Source organism: Penicillium mononematosum (genome assembly GCF_028829835.1).
Source record: "Penicillium mononematosum strain IBT 11891 chromosome Unknown utg000002l:1.0-8112719.0:1.0-8118358.0, whole genome shotgun sequence".
Classification (NCBI taxonomy): domain Eukaryota; kingdom Fungi; phylum Ascomycota; class Eurotiomycetes; order Eurotiales; family Aspergillaceae; genus Penicillium; species Penicillium mononematosum.
Window position 1 is genome coordinate 2,572,348 of NW_026643272.1, and position 18,075 is coordinate 2,590,422.

The window sequence follows — 18,075 nt, forward strand, 5'->3', positions numbered from 1 at the left end:
TCAGAACAAAAAAAAAAGGCGTTAGGGGAAGAAGCATATGGGGGTGTTGATTTACGACTTAATGTCTTTACGATAGCGACCAGCTCATGGATTTGAACCCAAATTATTATTATCTTATTATTATCCTCATTTCTCATCCAGTAGATAATGTAGAATCTCACGACCATAGCCAATGCAATGTACGGAGTAGAGCAGTCGACATGTATACCTCGGATATTGCGCTAGTTGCCGCTCAGTCTACCGTAGAAGCTGCGATAAGATATCCAAGTGTCCAGATCAGCCGGTTCATCCTCGATCTCACTACCGTCTTTGTTAAGTGTTCTGGCTCATTTGGCCCGTGATGCTTGTAAATGGATTGACCTGCATGTTTGCTAATTAGGAAAGCCTGCACCGCACCACATACAACTCGCCCGATACGAGGCTGTCCCTGTACCATACAACAGATATACACAACTGCCCTCCCACGCTGCATTGCGCGATAATGAGGGTCTCTACGGGATCTCACATTTCCTGGCGGTGGTACGCCGCCGTCGGATTTCTGCTACCAGGCTTGATTGCCAATGCTAGCCCAGCTGTGAACGTGGCGCTTCAAGCCTCCTTCGACTCGGCCTCATACCTCGTCGAGCTCCTGTACGTTGCACGTTGAGTGATCTCTCGTTTGTAATAGGGTTGTCAATATGAGTAAGGCTAACGGATTCAATGCAGGGAGTCTGCCGCCGAAGAAAACTCCACCTCCTATTTTCCTTTGTTGGATCGCATCGCCGATGGGACGTTTGAGGACCTCACAACCGAGAAAGAGCTCTACGACCGCTTCTTGACAGTTTTGAACGATGATGGTCATATACGAACTCCGGAGAGTCTGTCATCGTTCAAACTATCGCTTTCGGTCCGATCATCGGCGCCTCGTATCGAGGCGCACTTCCAGTACTATAACACCTCGGTTCAGCAGTCCTTGATGGTGGCCCAAGATGCGGTATGTCCGGTATGGGTCCACTCGGAGGGAAAGCAGTATTGTTCCTCTGCTATGGAACGCGCACAGCAGGATGTTGTGGGAGAATTGTGGGTAGATCTTTGTTTATTGGGTGTAGACTCTAATAGCTGACGCTGAATTTCTGCCTCAGGGATCCTAGAGAGCTGCCATTTGATCGTGTCCTAGGAGATGTATCGCTTCCTCCGGCTGTTCTATATGCAGATGTCGCCTCTCCGATGTTCAGAGATTTCCATGAAACCCTGAGCGACATGGCAAAACAGGGACAGATTTCGTACCGTGTACGCTATCGACCTCCCCAACACTGGATTTCTCGTCCCTTATTTGTGTCTGGATACGGCGTGGAACTTGCTCTGAAGCGAACGGACTACATTGTTATTGATGACCGTGATGCGGAGCAGCTCGAAGAAAGGGGCGCTAAAAGTCTTCCAACTGACCCGGATGAGACGAAAGAAGATGCTCCGGATGACCTCCGGCCTCTGTCTTCCTCTGAAGTGACCCGCCTAGGCTTGAACTCTGCCAGCTATGTTATGGACAGTTCTGATCCTTTGGGGACATTGATCAAGATGTCCCAAAATTTCCCGAAGTATTCATCCGTAGTAGCTGCCCACAATTCCACTGGGGAAATGGCCCAAGAGATACGCCACAACCGGTTAAGAATGCTCCCTGGTGGTTATAATGCCATGTGGATCAATGGTGTACAAATGGACGCACAGCAGATTGACGCATTCTCACTCCTAGAACATCTACGCCGAGAAAGGAAATTGATTGACAAATTCCGTGGTCTGGGTCTCTCTGCGAATGATGTCGTGAAGTTACTGTCACACCGTCTCCTCACTGAAGCCCAAGCTGGTGGCGAGGAGCAACGGTACGACTACCGGGACGATTTGGAAGGGAACCAGGTTATCATTTGGATGAACAATCTGGAGAAGGACTCTAGATACGAGTCCTGGCCTGGTGATCTCGAGGCGGTTAGTACTTGATTCATAAGGCTATTGGACTGGATACATATTAACATAATTCTAGTACATGGCTGGTTCTTACCCGGGACAATTGCCCCCTGTGAGCCGAGATCTGCACAATGTCGTCGTGTCTATGGACTCGTCTAACCCAGAACACATGATGCTTGCTGCTGGAAACCTGCACGCCTTCATCAAGCGAGGAATTCCTGTGAGATTCGGCTTGGTGCCTACCACCTCATCGCCAGAGTCCATTGCGCAGCTGAAGGTAGCGCATTACCTTTTCGATGCCTATGGCATAGATTCTCTTGTGCAGTATTTCGAAGAGTTTGCCTCAAAAGGCAAAATGGGCTTCCCAGACAAATCGTGCTTCCAGTCTGCGACTAGAGGACGTGACCTCGTTGATGAACATGAAGCCCTATCTCTTGATCAAGTCTTGAAGAGCGAGAAGTACAACGCTCTAGTGTCCCAGACTGCTGCTTACCAGCGTCGGTTGAATCTTACCGGCGACGCACTTCAATTCTTGGTGAACGGTATCCCCATCTCCCGAGAAGGCAACTGGATGCAGGGAATGAGCATGCAGATCAGCAGGGACTTGAAATTGATTCAGCAAGGCATTGTAGAGGGGGTTTTCGAGGAGGACGCATGGCTTCCGGAGTTCTTCCTGACTGGCGCATTTGAGAGACGCAATACTTTCCTCATGCCCGAGGATCCTAAGAGTGTCCAGATTGTGGACATCGCTAACATCATTGCATCCAATGAAGATGTATTGAGCAAGATTCCTTGCGTTCTCTCGGACAAGGGAACCCTGGAAAGCGCTCATATGATAGTTGTCGGCGATTTCGAGTCAGAGGCGGGTGTGAAACTGCTTAGTGATGCCCTCAATCTTCGAAAGGAGAACGGTGACGTTGAGATTCTGATGCTGCACAATGCGCCATCAGACGCCGAGGATGACGTTTCCAAGAATCTCGTTGTTCTCTCTATCTATCGCTTGCAAAAGGGGAAACCATCGACCAAGTACTGGCTAAAATCGCATCCGGTGATCTTGATGCTGAAATCCTAAGAGTCTGAAGCCCAAGAGATCTCTACCATTCAAGCTTTGCACCAAACTCTGGCCAAAGAACTTGGATTCAACCCTGGCGTTGAGGGACTTGTTGTCAATGGGAGGGCAGTCGGTCCCATTGAGAAGGGACATCCTTTAAGCGTGGAAGAAATGGGCCAACTGATCACCTATGAACGAGTGAAACGCCTCGATTCCGTTGCAACGGCTGTTGGCGAACTCGGATTCGCCGATAAGATCTCAAACCCGCTCGATTTTGCTAAGCTGACCTCGCTTGTGGCTATTTCCACCATCTCGGATGTCCCCGAGGGTATCTTCGAAAACACTCCTGATTTCAGAATGGACGTGTCCAGCAAATGGAGGACGGAGCACTCTGTTATCACGGTTTCTAACTCCGATGATCCCACAATCCAAGTTGGTGTTAGCCTTGATCCGGCATCTGAAGTTGCTCAGCGATGGTTGCCGATTCTGAAGGTTCTCTCTGAACTCTCTGGCGTTCAGCTGAAGATTTTCTTGAACCCGAAGGAAGAGCTCACGGAGCTGCCAGTCAAGCGGTTCTACCGCTATGTCTTGGAATCTGAGCCATCTTTCACGGACGAGGGGGCTCTGGCTCGGCCACAAGCATCCTTCACTGGCGTGCCAGTCGAGGCACTGCTGACCCTAGGCATGGACGTGCCGTCATCTTGGCTCGTAGCACCTAGTGAATCAGTCTATGATCTGGATAACATCAAGCTGAGCTCAGTCAAGTCTGGTACTGACGTTGACGCCATCTACGCTCTTGAGCACATTCTGATTGAGGGCCACTCTCGTGATCTTACAACGAAGACTGCTCCCAGAGGTGTCCAGCTTATCTTGGGCACCGAGAACAACCATCATTTCGCTGATACCATCATCATGGCTAACCTGGGATACTTCCAGTTCAAGGCACAACCAGGCTTGTGGCAGATTAACTTGAAGCCCGGCCGCAGCGAGAGGATCTTCAAGATCGATAGCGTCGGCGGTCTAGGATACCGCCCGCAGACCGGTGATGAGAACAACGAGGTTGCTCTGCTGTCTTTCCATGGTCGGACGCTGTTCCCTCGCCTGTCGCGCAAGCCAGGCCACGAGGAGGAAGATGTTCTCGAGACAGGAGTCCAGCAAGGCTCAGACTATTTTTCCAAAGGGCTTAACTTCGCATCCGGTGTCCTCTCCAGTGTTGGTCTCGGGTCCAAGAGCGGAGGCGAACAACACGCCGATATCAACATCTTCTCAGTAGCAAGTGGACATCTCTATGAACGCATGTTGAACATTATGATGGTCTCCGTGATGCGGCACACCAAACACAGCGTCAAATTCTGGTTCATCGAGCAATTCCTCTCCCCCTCCTTCCGCGCCTTCCTCCCTTCCCTCGCCCGCGAATACGGCTTCTCCTACGAGATGGTAACATACAAGTGGCCACACTGGCTGCGCGCCCAGAAAGAAAAGCAACGCGAGATCTGGGGGGTACAAGATGCTCTTCCTGGACGTGCTCTTCCCCCTCTCCCTGGACAAAGTAATCTTCGTCGACGCGGATCAGATTGTACGCACGGACATGTACGAGCTAGTCACCCACGACCTCCAAGAAGCGCCCTATGGCTTCACGCCGATGGGCGACTCCCGAACCGAAATGGAAGGCTTCCGCTTCTGGAAACAGGGCTACTGGTCCACCTTCCTCCGCGGCAAGCCCTACCACATCTCAGCGCTGTACGTCGTTGACTTGAAACGCTTCCGCGCGCTTGCTGCCGGCGACCGTCTCCGCGGCCAATACCAGATGCTCTCGTCGGATCCGAATAGTCTCAGCAATCTCGACCAGGATCTGCCTAATCACATGCAGCACCACATTCCCATCCATAGTCTGCCGCAGGAGTGGCTCTGGTGTGAGACTTGGTGTTCCGATGAGGATCTAGATGGGGCGAAGACTATTGACCTTTGTAATAATCCTCTTACCAAGGAGCCTAAGTTAGAGAGGGCTAGGAGGCAGGTTCCCGAGTGGACGGTCTATGATGATGAGATTGCGGCCTTAGCGAGTCGCGTTGCTGGCGAGCAGGCTGCTGCCGGGGTTGAGTTTGTGCAGACCGGTGAGGACCGCAAAGATGAATTATAGTCGACCCGGTGGGTTTCATTCGAGGAAGCGATTGCATTTATGATTATACCTGTTGCATTTATTGGGATTGAATATTCCTTTGTAAAACGAGCACCTGTGAATTGCGCTATATGCGGTTAGTTTTGCTGTTACCAGCTTAGCGCCCTGGTAGAATGGGTCATCATATAGCCTCTGCATTGTTCGATAAAGCACTGCCTAGGGAATGAGTAACCAATGATCTTCCAAAAATAAATAGAACAAGTAAAGAAGAAAGAAGGTTCTAAAGTTTCTAATGCAGAAAGGTGGTCATGTTTAACGTATTTCACAAGCGACCCGCTACCACAAGCGACCCGCCACCCCAACCCAACCTACTAATTTCAAATGCATTTATCTCAACCAAAACGCCATTAAATTAAATAAACTAAAAATATCATCTATCTGGACATGTCTCTCTTCTATGCCCTGGCTTCCTACATATTCCACATGCTCGTCCAGCCTAGGGGGGCGGTCTTAAACCTTCCGATACCTACTCACGATAGTTGTTGATACGCGCTACTTAGGCCTCAAATAGCTCCGAACGTAGCTTACAAACCTCCTAAACTAAGAGATCCCCTTCGTGGACTATCGTCCTTATAGATCGAGTTCGCTTTTACTTTTTCTTCTCGTTTTCAGCGTGTAAATCGCTCACTTCTTTCTCTAGTAATACGGCGGATTATATCGTGATCTAGTAAGCTTTTAAAACCTAGTTTATAGCGGAATTAAGCGGGATCGGGAGGCTTCTTAATCTTATATAAAGTAATACTTTAATTAACAAAGCTTATTTTTATAATTATATATAGTTCGAGGGCGTTTTCGGATCCTAATCACTACCCTAGCTAGGAGGGGGGGGTAGGGGTAGTAAGCTAGATATTAAGTTTCGAAATCACTCTCTCCGATATAAAAGGGATTAAACTAGTAGATTAAAAGCTATTTTTAATAGTCTTAGATTTAAAGGCTTCTATTCGTATAGTAGAGTATACTTTAAGAAAATCTAGTTTATTAATATAATTCGATCCGTACCGCATTCGAAATTCAACTAGCCGGCTATAGGCTCGTTTTAATACTATAAAATAGCCTATATCTAAAGGCTATAAAAGGTAAGAGGAATATAGAGGTATATAGATTAGTATAATCTTATTCTCTTTATAAATTTTATTAAATCTTAGGGTTAAAAGACTTCCGTAGCCGTTAAATATTAAAAGCCGATACCCCCCCCTTTATATATAAAGAAGTAGTAGGAATAAAGAGCTTTTTAAGCTAGCGAAGTCCAATTTTATTAGAGGTCTATCTATTAGGACTAACCTTAAATCTCTAGTCCTCTAGGAGGCTATTAAACTAGGATTTAATAAAGACTTTACCTTTAAAAATCATATATAGTAGAAGGGCCTAGCTAATAGTATTCGTATACTCGATAATAGTCACCTATTTAGAATTTCTAGGTTATAAAAGTGCTCGCCGACTATAGTATTCACTTTTTATAATCACCCTTATAGTCGCTATTAATCCTATTATAAAACCGGTCTTATTAAAGTTATAAATATTATCTAGATCGATCCCGAATTATAAGATAGTTTTTTAAATAAGATCAAACCACTCTATAATAACCTTTAGATCTTCGTATTTCGCACGCTTATAGTTATACCGTTTCGAAAACTAAGAGGATAGAAGAGGGCGTCTTTTCATATAGTTTATCACCTAGTTTTCGCCGACTAAAAGAACCGGGGTAGTTCCGCGCTTTTTAAGAAGAAGATTCGCTATTTCTTATACTATAGAAGGCTAGGGGGCGTTTCCATATCGATCTATAGAGAGAATCCATTTTTTAAGAGATTCCTCTTCGATTTCTATTAGTTTATATGATTTAACACGAGAAATCGCGCGGTTTTAAATACCGTGGAGCCGATCGCGTAAGGTAGAACGGGGGACCTTATAAACGCGCGCAGCAGATGTATTAGAAGTGATATCTCCATTTTTAAAAGCCTAGATAGCTAATAAGATCCTACCCTCTCTCTCTGTTGAATTTTTAGAGGATTGAGAGCGAATTGGTGGCATGGTAGGTGGTTAAACTAGCTAAGATCTAAATTCATGGACGCGTTTTGGATGGGGTGGCGGGTCGCTTGTGGTGGCGGGTCGCTTGTGAAATACGTTAGTAAAATATTGAGGCCTGAGGCTAACCTTGGAAGACTCTAAGAGCTGAGGCTTTCCCAGGTTGTCTAAAGATCCTGAGGGTCAAACTGTTGTTCACTCGCTTCCGTTGGATGTACACCACGGCTGCCTGCGAGCACACAGCTGAAGTCAAAGGAATAGTGACGACAGATACGAGTGACTGGACGATTCTGGCAGCTCTAAGATACCTCTCAGCTTTTGCGAATAATTTGTCGAATTCCTCATCGGACATGTATAGTTATAGGGTATTGCGACGGTTCGTTCCACTCGTCCATTCCATTCCACTACCGATCGGGCGATAGGTGAGGATACAGATAATGGCCCATGCATATACTACTGCGGCCCCATAAAACAGGACCAGGAGAACGACATACACGGAACGTTGCGGGGGCTCAGATTCGTTCTGTCGCTTCAACTCGTCCTTGCTCGCGTGCTGGCTGTCGGAGGAACTGATGCCTCCCAAATGACGCTCAAGACCAGGAGTGGGGATACCCAAGACCGGAGCGGGAGTTCCAAGCAAGCTCTTGCTTAGCTGAACGTCATTGGGTTCATCTATCGAACCAGAATGATCGTGTATCGTGCCTGTCGAGTTTCATGTTATGCCTCAAGAGGATATGAGTCTTGAATGTTGTCCAGAGGAGGAAAGTACGGAGTATAAAGATTCCAAGATTTGCTCAGACCTTAGGAGACTCAAGTGTTTATATCATGTGTCTGCCTGTTGGCACTAATTGAGCCTCACATCTCGTATGGTGAAAATGAGACCAAAGCATCGCCCCGCTTGGCTACATGGCCGTCATCGCCCGCATTACCCAGCGGGCAGTCAAGGGCAGTCAGTCCAAAGTTACGAGTGGAAAGGCATTTCTGGCGCCAAAAGTGGTCATTTTCGTCCTTTTCACAGGTCCTCGTATTCTACATATGTACGTATAACTTTTATGGAAATTTTCTTCTACTACTCGCTCTCGTAAGAATTGATATCTCAGCAAACAAGGGTATATATAATGAGATGTAGAAAGCAAACAACAGCAAAGGTAAACATTTGGCTTCATGAGGTTTCACAGCTCATCCGAGTCAGTCTCGTCCTTAACGTTGACTTCGCTGCTGTCGTCATCTCCGCCGTCCGAGTCAGATTCATCCTCAGCATCATGTTGACTGGCAGATATGTGAGAAGCAGGTGATGGAGGCGGTGGGGACTCTTCAATAACAGAACGAGAGGGTTCCGCCAAAGGGGCAGGGCTGTCGATGGAAGCTTGTTTTTGCTTCTTAGACTTTTTCTTCTTTTTAGGAGGCTCAGGGGCATCTGCATCGCTGCTAGATGCCTTGTTGGCCTCGGCTGCGAGACGTTCCTCTTCTTCTAGCCTCTTTCGCTTCTTCTCCTCCTTCCTCTTCCGCTTGCTCTCCTTCCGTGCGGCCTTGTCATCCACTTCTCGCTCAATCTGCTCTTGCCTTTCTTTCTCTTGCCGCTCCTTCTCTCGTCGCTCCTTCTTCTCACGCTTCTTCTCCTCCTTGCTCTTTTTAGAAGTGGCGGGAGACGACGGGGCTTCCTCGATGAGACTGGAGGCGGGGTCTTCTTTGTGCTTGCGCTTGGACTTTGACTTCTTGGCTTTTTGGGAGGACTCGGGCAACTCGGGCTCAGCCTCCTCGGGCTGTGCTTCGTGGTCGGGCTCCGCATCGTCATTGCCATTGGCAACGGAAGACGGTGCTACCTCGTTATTGATGTTTAGGTTCGTGGTACTAGTTTTTGTGGCTTCGTCGTCATCGGAATCCTCATTCACGAATTGAGAGCTTTTCCTTTGCGCCTCCAGCCTCATGTTCCAGTGGGCACTTCTCTTAGCAGCGAGTTTGGGATCGAACACCGCGCCTGGCTGGCCATTGGCTCTCAAGGTCATGACCTGCCTCACGATCTTGCGCCACTTGTCTGCGCATTGTTGTCGAGACCGCATATGACCCATCTCCTTGCTGATGTTACCCCATACAATGAGACGCTCATCCAGCTCGTACATGTCCTTGCCTGCCTTGCCGGCAAGCATTGGCTTCATAGTAAGCCACGTTGATTCCACGGCGTCAAGGAAAATCTTGGTCTCCTCCTCCGACCACGCGCCTTGGTTCATGGTACCCTGGTGCTCGAGCTTGTTCTTCCATCGCTGAGTGACATCGTCATCACTGCGCCCAATGAGCTTACCAATGAATGTCCATTTCGGACCGTGTTTAGCGTGGAGCTCGATAAGCTCATCGTCTTGTTCCTTCGACCAATCGTGTGCCTTTTGAGCCGAAGCTTGGAAGTGTCGGCGCATAAAGCGGTAGACAGATCGCCGATCCCGGTCTGGAACAAGAGCGTAGATCTCGTTCCAAAAGTCGCTCTTTGAGATGACGTCCGAGGAGACTGGAAATTCGCCATTTGCGCCACGCTCAGAATGCTGAACCATCTCGTCGAATTTGACGCTAGAGATACCATGTACAGTGCAAAAATTGACTTTGTACGTTTCAATCTTTCGCACTTCGTCCGGCGTATAGAAGCCAATTTTCAGGCTATCCTTCTCCCTGGTGCGTGAGCCTCTGACTCCCTTGGCCCTGCCTCCTGGCGGTGTGCTACCCTCGGGGTTGGGTGAGTCAGGAGCTGGGGTTTTCTTGTTGACAGCCACCTGTTTTACAGCGAGCGGTTCCTCTGTAGCCGCTAATTTGGGAGTAGGTTGAGAAGTGGACAAAGTGGAGGCTTCCAAGTCTTCGCCATTCTGTTTGCGAACCTTCTTCGCCGAAAGCTTCGGCTTTGACGGAGTGGGTTGACTGGGAGTGGGGGGAACTTCAACAGCAGTTGCAGAAGGGGGTGGGTTGTGTTCTGGTGAAGCTGACTCGGCAACAGACTTTTCTAATTTGCGATGCTTCTTGGTCCTTTTCTTGCGCTCGGGTTCAGACTCGCGCTTCCGCTTTGAAGGATTCGACATGTTGGTGTCTAATTCTTGGGAGCGCGTCGTACCATTGACTTCCGCAATTGCTGGCGATAAAGCCTGTGATTCCGAGGAGAGTGACTTCTTTTTCTTTTTCTTCGTTCCATCAACCATTGAGGAATTCGGGGTTTCGGGAACTGCCAGATTGCAGATGTTAGTATCGAACCGCGCGGAGATCAAGTGTAATTTCACCAACCGGTATCTCCAAAATCCTCGGGAATTTCGGGGTATGGTTCAGGCTGAGACGATGTATTTCCCATGGCAATGAGATGCGATACTGAGCAGGGAGGGGAGAAGCGGAGGATGCAATAAAAAGGAGAGACCGAGGCTCCTCAAAATTTACGGCCCACGAAGCGCGAATCCGGCAATTGGGGTTCACCGCTCAGGCTGACCGCCTATGCGGGGCCAATCGAGTACATATCAATGGCTATTGTACTCAGGGGCTGTAGATCTATATTATTGTAGGAAGAGACGGAGTATAATACAAACAATGAAATTATCAAGCTAGAAAGGATCCAAGGCAGCAAGGCAACCTGTTTTAAAAGATACAAATCTCAATTATCAAGAACTTCCACACAATGGCCATTGTACAACTTTACTAGAGGGACTCACGCATCCCATACAATACTATACAATACCGCATAACAAATGTATCCAGGCGTTTAGCATTTACTCGACACAGCTCTGGCAGGTATCATGCTCATGATTGCATTAATAGTGTACATGCTGGCATAAGGAACAGAAAAAAGAAAATCAACTGCAAGTCATAAAACCCATAATCCAGGTCTTACAGACACAGTCAGGACACAAGCTTCATATCCCTTAGGATTTTCGTCACAAGTTTTTTTTGGTCATGAGGGTGAAGATTTTGCTGATCCGTCTCCTGTAGACAGCGCCCAACTGCGACAGTAACCTTGACAGCACTTTCTGCGGCGTTGGAGCAGTCCACCCACACCTTTCCATTGCGGCCAACTGCAATCTCAAATCCTCCCAAGCTCTCCAGCTTCTTTCCAAGTTCAGAAAGCAAAACCAGCCCTTCAATCGCATCATTGTGCTCAGCAGAAGAAGAGCTTGCCCGGATCAACCGGGCCGCCATACCAGTCGAAACATCAAATACCATTCCACCTGTCAAGGGTCCCAATCCTCCATCAGCCTTGCCAGTTGCTGGGTTGACACAGGTGAGTTCAACTTCGGCGCCGGCGCCGACTCCCACGGACTGTACTCGGGCATACACCAGCTCGCCTTGCTTCAACATTGGCCTTGTCTTCTTGGATGCTCCCTCAAAGGACAGCTGACCCAGAAGCGCGTGGGCCGTGTGTGGGGTTACCATGCAGTGAAAGAAATCGACGCTGGAGTGGTGGATCTGAGCAATGACGAAGTCGTTGACGGTGGGGATGTATCGGCGGTTCGGGAAAGAAAGGAGCGAGACGGTGTTTCGTTTCGCATCGGTCGTCAACAGACCAGCTTGTGTTGCTGTTAAGACATGATTGGATCCCTTTGAGGAGGGCTGTGATAGGATGCGGAGGCCAGGACCTAGTCGTAGAGGGTTGGAGTTGTTGGTAGGAAGATGGTCTTGAGGTACCTCATCGCTAGGCAATAGGACAAGCGGGGGTACTCATGATGCCAGACTGGATAGCTGTATCCTGAGAATAGCCTAAGTGTAGAAGGCTCTGCGGGGAGAGACTCAATGCTCTACGGCTGAATTTGGTTTGTACAGAGAGATTGTCTACTTTTGCGACTTGATTGGAAAGAAACCGACATTTCTTATCGCCACGTGACTGCGTTCTATCGGGTCCAAGGTATATGAGCAAGCTCCATCCAACTAGATTAACACTTCACTTGGGGATAACCTTGAAAAGATAAATAAGTTGAGTGATCTATGCTGCTACAAGAATTTTATCAACGTGCCCAAACTTCTCTACCATCAGAGCTATATTTACTATGGACAATTGTCCGCATACAACATATGTATCATGGCGAGAAGTGTGGCGGTGCCTTATCAACATCGCCACAACCACTATCGATAAGCACCAGCCACATTTGCGGCAGACGAAAATCTTCAAAATCTTTTTCGATCGTTCCCCTCATTCGAGATTTCCCCCAATTACCTCCGATACCCCCCAATCTACTTTCACGCCGTAACGTGAGACCGTTATTCTTTTAATCCAAAAAAAGTACACATTTACAACTTCGACATGGGTGACGCTGCCAACAGTGCCCCCGCTGAGGCGGAGCGCTTTGCTATCGGTATCTCGTTTGGTAACTCATGCAGTTCAATTGCCCGCATCTCGCCTGTACGTCCTGATATTCATTCTTTGGGCTAAAGAACGGTGACTGACTAATTTATAGGAGGGCAAAGCTGAGGTTATTGCCAACGAGGAAGGAGGTAAGGACAATGAAACCCCACAATTTTGAGAATTCGAATTAACATATTCAGATCGTCAAATTCCTTCCATCCTTTCTTACATCGAGGGCGAGGAGTACCACGGCACCCAAGCCAAGGCCCAGCTTGTTCGCAACTCGGGCAACACTGTCGCATACTTCCGCGATTTCATCGGCAAGGAATTCAAGTCGATCGACCCTACTCCCTGTCACCAGTCGGCCCACCCCCAGCAGAAGGACTCCACTGTCGCTTTCACCATCCGCGACACCGAGAGCGAGACCCCCAACACAGTCACTGTTTCCGAGATCACCACCCGTCACCTCCAGCGTCTGAGACGCTCCGCCTCTGAGTACCTTGGTAAGGATGTCAACGCCGCCGTTGTCACCATCCCCACCGATTTCACCGATGCCCAGCGTGAGGCCCTTGTTGCCTCTGCCAAGGCTGCTGGTATCGACGTCCTCCAGCTGATCCACGAGCCCGTTGCCGCCGTTATGTCTTACGATGCCCGCCCCGAGGCGACTGTTACCGACAAGCTGGTTGTTGTTGCTGACTTCGGTGGCACCCGCTCCGATGTTGCCGTTGTTGCCTGCCGCGGTGGCATGTACACCATCTTGGCCACTGCCCACGACTACGAGCTTGGCGGTGCCTCCCTGGATCAGATCGTCATTGACCACTTCGCCAAGGAATTCATGAAGAAGCACAAGACCGACCCCCGCGAGAACGCTCGTGGTCTGGCCAAGCTGAAGCTCGAGTGTGAGGCCACCCGCAAGGCCCTCAGCCTGAGCAGCAACGCTCAGCTGAGCATTGAGTCCCTGGTCGATGGTGTCGACTATGGTTCCACCATTAACCGCACCCGTTTCGAGCTTCTCGCCGGCAAGGTCTTCAGCCAGTTCACTGGTCTGATCCAGCAGGTTGTTAAGAAGGCTGAGCTTGATGTCCTTGATATCGATGAGGTTATCTTCTCTGGCGGTGTTTCCCACACCCCCAAGCTCGCCACCCTGACCAGCAACATCTTCCCCGAGAAGACCAAAATCCTGGCTCCTGCCGCCTCTGTCACTGCCGTTAACCCCTCCGAACTGTCTGCCCGTGGTGCCGCCTTCCAGGCTTCCCTGATCCAGGAGTTCGAGCACGAGGACATCGAGCAGTCCATTCACCCTATGGTCACCGTCGCCCCTCACCTGACCAAGGCTATTGGCGTTGAGTTCACCTCCCAGACCGACTCTACCTTCCAGCCCCTCCTCGGCGCCGAGACCGCCCTTCCCGCCCGCCGCATCGCTCAGTACTTCGCTCCCAAGGAGGGTGGCGATGTCCTGGTCCGCGTGTGCGAAGGTGCCCGCGATATCAAGGTCACTAAGCCCGAACCCAAGGCCAAGGAGGACAAGCCCGCCCAGGACGAGGATGACTCAGACTTCGATTCCGAGGACGAGGAGGAAGAGGAGATCCGTGAGATTGTCTGGAAGACCGAGAAGCCCGTTGCCGAGCTCGCCGTCAAGGGCGTTAAGGCTGGCAGCAAGATCGAGGTCATGGTCCACGTCAATGCCGATCTCGGTCTGCAGATCGCCGTCCGCGAGGTCGGCGCCCAGAACGCCGTCCGTGGCGCCGTCAACGGCTCCGCTTAAGTTTTTGTTCCGTTGTGAAATAAAAATAAAAGACTTGGATTTCGTTTACGGTGTGATGATGCATGCATGACTGATAGAGGTTGTGATTTTTCTTTTTGTCCAGGATTTATACTGCAGTTATCGACATGGAGTCTTTCCCTTTATTAGTTCTTAAATAGACTCAGTTATATGCAACCAAATCAGTACTGGTTCCCTTTTCAAGCCAACTTCACTCTGCTAGGCCCTATTCATTCTCCGACGTATTCTGCGCTTCTCCTGCTCCCCGAGAACTCTTCGTTGAGAATTCCGATTTTGCTCCAAAGCGTGTTTACCCGAGAAACCAAGATATATGGCTGTATACAATTTAAATTCCAAGGATCAGGTAACGGTAGTAGAAATTATATTACAACTAGATTAGATAGATTCGCAGCTGAAAGCACAAATTCCTGCATGATCTTCAAGTCGGAGAATCATTAAACCATGGGATTCATAAACAAAGGACTCAGGTTCCTTAAAAAACATAACCGGGCCCAAGGCAGGGAGAGTATTGCGCGAAGAATGCTCAATTGCCACCTTATGCAGGAAGGCCGTAGATTTATTAGATGAGTAAAGATCGTGACGACTTCGTAATAGCATTAAGCGAGTGTGGGTAGTTCGATCTTTCCGGCTGCATCCGGGTCATTCAGATAGATCAAGGTGAAACAAGCGGCCTCCTGAAGAAAGAGTAAACTCTTAAAAGGGGATATCAACGCGGGAAGACAAGTCGTGTGTGGTTTGGTCCGGAGATCGACAATCTCAAGTCGACATTTTCAGGTGCTCCGGCTTGTTCTTGTCGAAATGAGGAAGCGGGCTTCTCATGGTTAAGGTACATCCATTTAAGCATAGTTGTTAGGCTCCTTCTTCTGGCTTCTCACGCTGTTTGAGCGCTGCGACGAGAAGAAACCACGGCGACGCTCCTTGCGTCCACTGTATCCACTGCTAGTATCTTTCCGGCCGACGGCACCACCGAGGCAGTACAACAAGCATGAAAGGAACTGGCAGACAGATGCGGTCCACATGAAGGCGTATGCCTTGACACCCAAGGATGCGTCCTGACCGTTATTCTCGAAGGCGTCACGGCCCTGGACAAAGACAGCACTATGAAATACAGTTAGCACTTTGTTTCTGGGACGACCCCAGTTCCAATTGCAGTGGCACATACGTCATGAGACAGGTGGTGATGACCTGGAAAGTCAGAGAGATCCAGGCCAGGAAACCGGAGAGGTAGCTGGCAATGCGGGTGCAGATAGCCAGCATACCGGTGAAGAAAGAGCAGACGGCGAAGAACAGCCCAATGATGAGGAAGGGGAACATGAACCGCGACATCAAGAAGTAGTGCTTCGTTCTATAATGTGAATGGTTAGCGCGACCCGGTACATTAGGATATATCAGTCGGTAACCTACCCGATAAACTCCTGAGGGACATTTTCGGTGGTGTCGAAGTTACGGTGGCTTGGGGGGTCGAATGGGAAATTCACGTGGGTCTCTCCGCAATCATTCCTGCCATTGGTCACTCCACAGATGTTCCAGAATGTCCAACGCGAGGTTGTCGGTGCGCCTGGGATATTTCCGGTGTCCGCCTGCAGGAAGTAGATTTGGTTCAGAGGATTTGTGTTGCGTACACCTCCCAACAGAGTGAGGAAGATCAGCAAAATCGACGCTGCCATGAAAAACAGGCCTGTGAAGCCCAATGTTGCTCCTATAGACAATGATCAGACTAAAGTGTTCAAGAGTTGTTGATCCAGGGTCGGCTTACTGCTGAAGCCCATTGTGTTTGGTGCGTATTGTAGGTCACACTAGGATTTGAGTGAGGGGGAGTATTTTTTTCTCTCGATGGTCTGTCTCGTATCTCTGAAGGGGAATGGATTGCTGAAGGAGAGTGTCGAGAGGTGAAGGAGAAGGTGTCAGAATTTGAAGCGGAAAATGCTAGCTGGTATAAGGATGTAAGAGCAGCCGGGGTATCCGGGACCACTAGTGTGATATAATGACGAGTGAGCATCATCCTCCTCTCTTCTTCTTTTCTACAAAGTTAAGAGTATCGACGATCATAACGTCATAGTTGCACCTGATCGGCTAGCCGTTCGTAGTTAGTCTGCACTCTACTTTATGCGTTATACCATATCGGGTTAGTCCGAGTGGTCCATGACGAAGTCAACGAGCACACCCAAACCAAACGACGTTGCACCTCTCGCAATAACATTGGCCCTATGGAAGAAAAGTGACGTGGACCATCACCTATTAACGTTTCTTGTCTTATCCAAGTTTTGCGCCTTACCGAAAAAAACTTTGTCTGCCCAACCCGATCCCCAGACCCGACCGAGGGTACACACTGCGAACCTCCTTCCCCGTTGTAATGGCGACCTGGGCATACCCACCACTGCCCGCAGAGCAGATCAACCGTGAGGCGGACACTGCGCTGGTATGTAAAAAATATATGGACCCTTACAACAGGCGATCCCTACATGGAGGCCTGCTTAACTGTAGCTATGATTCGAGAAGGAAAGTGGAGCTTGTCTAGTATAATGCCAACATCTTTATCTTAGGCCCGAGAGCTAGAATGGCTATTGCATTCGCTGCAGGATTCTCTTGCCTCATTGAAGGAAGGTCTCCAAGAATGCGCCGCCCTCCTAGCTCCCCAGGAACCGGGGTCAACCTTAGTGCTGTCCTCGCTGCGGTCGGAAAATGTGAAGGGCTTCGTGACTAGAGTCGGCACCAAGGTCGTGAAGGGCGTATGTACCCTGAAACTTGCTCGAAGATCAATGGATATTCAAACTGAACTGATCACTCTCTAGGATGTTCAACTTCGTCTTGCCTCGCTCCCGCCTCCTCGGGGTGCCCCTAGCACCCGACTTAACCTTGCCCAATCCCCCGAAGCTCCGGAACTAGTACTTCGACAGCTGGTGTCGGTTCGAGACCTCGTGGCTCAGAGCCTGGATATTGTGGATGTGAGCACGTGGACAGGCGATCCTCTCAATGCAGGCTTTATTTTCAGTCAGCTACACCTCTTACTAGAGACGATCAGCGAGGCACGACAAATGTTGAAAGGAGAAGGCGATGAGACGCGAGGCAAGTGGTGGAATACCAGCGCCGATGAAAATGTATGTTCGATTTCTTTGATGAAGGCCCTGTAATATTTTGCTGATATGTATACTGCGCAGATGTTTGACCCTCCGCTTCCGCCGCATCTTTCATTCCATCTCTCCATCACAGACTCCGCCCTGGTTCTTGTTCTTCGGACTCTAGAATCTACTGCCCTCAATCATGCACCAACCGCTTTTTCCTCAGATATCTCCCTGACCGGATTCTCTCTACGAGATCGGATATTCGGCTCGCGGGCGCCGACCCATGATGAGGCCGGTAGCCTTTTTCAATGGCGGGGAGAAGAAGTTCGTGTCAAGGAGAAAGTCCGGGTAGAGAGCCAGGACCCTAGTCTGATGGCGGTCATGGCGAAACTATCAGCCCTTGAGCACGAGGTGATGCGCTGTGTTGCTGCGCTGCGGGTCCTCATGGGCGATGAAGATACAGAGAGCGAGATTTAGTGGCTTGATTGATACCCTAATGCATTTGAATTATGGACAGCTGCTTGTTGCAATACTTAATGTGATTCGGTACTCGAGCTAGGGCCTTCAGAAGTATTAAATGGACTATTGGGCTGTCATTCGACATACATATTGTACTGCCATCTTAAGGCAGCCTAGGACTTCGTCAACCTGTTGTATACTATATAATAATAATAATAATAATAATAAAAGACAATCAGCATATATTCCTACCAACAAAAACGCTTCCTGGTTGTTATAGAT

At 49.2% G+C, this 18,075-nt stretch overlaps 6 protein-coding genes across 6 annotated transcripts; 3 read left to right on the forward strand and 3 right to left on the reverse strand.

Moving 5' to 3' along the window:
* Positions 1–481: 481 nt before the first annotated feature.
* N7519_002740 (putative UDP-glucose:glycoprotein glucosyltransferase) lies at positions 482–5,129 on the forward strand (the record flags this gene model as incomplete). Its single annotated transcript, XM_057289518.1, has 6 exons — positions 482–630; positions 706–1,059; positions 1,122–1,959; positions 2,015–2,986; positions 3,014–4,511; positions 4,540–5,129. 6 exons carry the CDS (start codon positions 482–484, stop codon positions 5,127–5,129), a joined length of 4,401 nt encoding a protein of 1,466 aa, XP_057150720.1.
* Positions 5,130–8,362: 3,233 nt separating this feature from the next.
* Positions 8,363–10,512, reverse strand: N7519_002741 (MYB DNA-binding domain protein; the record flags this gene model as incomplete). Its single annotated transcript, XM_057289519.1, has 2 exons — positions 8,363–10,389; positions 10,449–10,512. 2 exons carry the CDS (start codon positions 10,510–10,512, stop codon positions 8,363–8,365), a joined length of 2,091 nt encoding a protein of 696 aa, XP_057150721.1.
* A 539-nt stretch (positions 10,513–11,051) lies between these two features.
* N7519_002742 (exosome non-catalytic core subunit RRP40) lies at positions 11,052–12,218 on the reverse strand (the record flags this gene model as incomplete). Its single annotated transcript, XM_057289520.1, has 2 exons — positions 11,052–11,841; positions 12,214–12,218. The coding sequence occupies 2 exons, from the start codon at positions 12,216–12,218 to the stop codon at positions 11,052–11,054; spliced, it is 795 nt and encodes a 264-aa protein (XP_057150722.1).
* A 229-nt stretch (positions 12,219–12,447) lies between these two features.
* Positions 12,448–14,254, forward strand: N7519_002743 (ribosome-associated complex protein SSZ1; the record flags this gene model as incomplete). The annotated part of the gene is made up of 3 exons (XM_057289521.1): positions 12,448–12,546; positions 12,602–12,638; positions 12,690–14,254. 3 exons carry the CDS (start codon positions 12,448–12,450, stop codon positions 14,252–14,254), a joined length of 1,701 nt encoding a protein of 566 aa, XP_057150723.1.
* Positions 14,255–15,108: 854 nt separating this feature from the next.
* On the reverse strand, positions 15,109–16,041 carry N7519_002744 (SUR7/PalI family protein; the record flags this gene model as incomplete). The annotated part of the gene is made up of 4 exons (XM_057289522.1): positions 15,109–15,370; positions 15,435–15,617; positions 15,677–15,971; positions 16,029–16,041. 4 exons carry the CDS (start codon positions 16,039–16,041, stop codon positions 15,109–15,111), a joined length of 753 nt encoding a protein of 250 aa, XP_057150724.1.
* A 584-nt stretch (positions 16,042–16,625) lies between these two features.
* Positions 16,626–17,811, forward strand: N7519_002745 (uncharacterized protein; the record flags this gene model as incomplete). The annotated part of the gene is made up of 4 exons (XM_057289523.1): positions 16,626–16,691; positions 16,816–17,001; positions 17,065–17,370; positions 17,431–17,811. The coding sequence occupies 4 exons, from the start codon at positions 16,626–16,628 to the stop codon at positions 17,809–17,811; spliced, it is 939 nt and encodes a 312-aa protein (XP_057150725.1).
* Between the last annotated feature and the right edge of the window lie 264 nt (positions 17,812–18,075).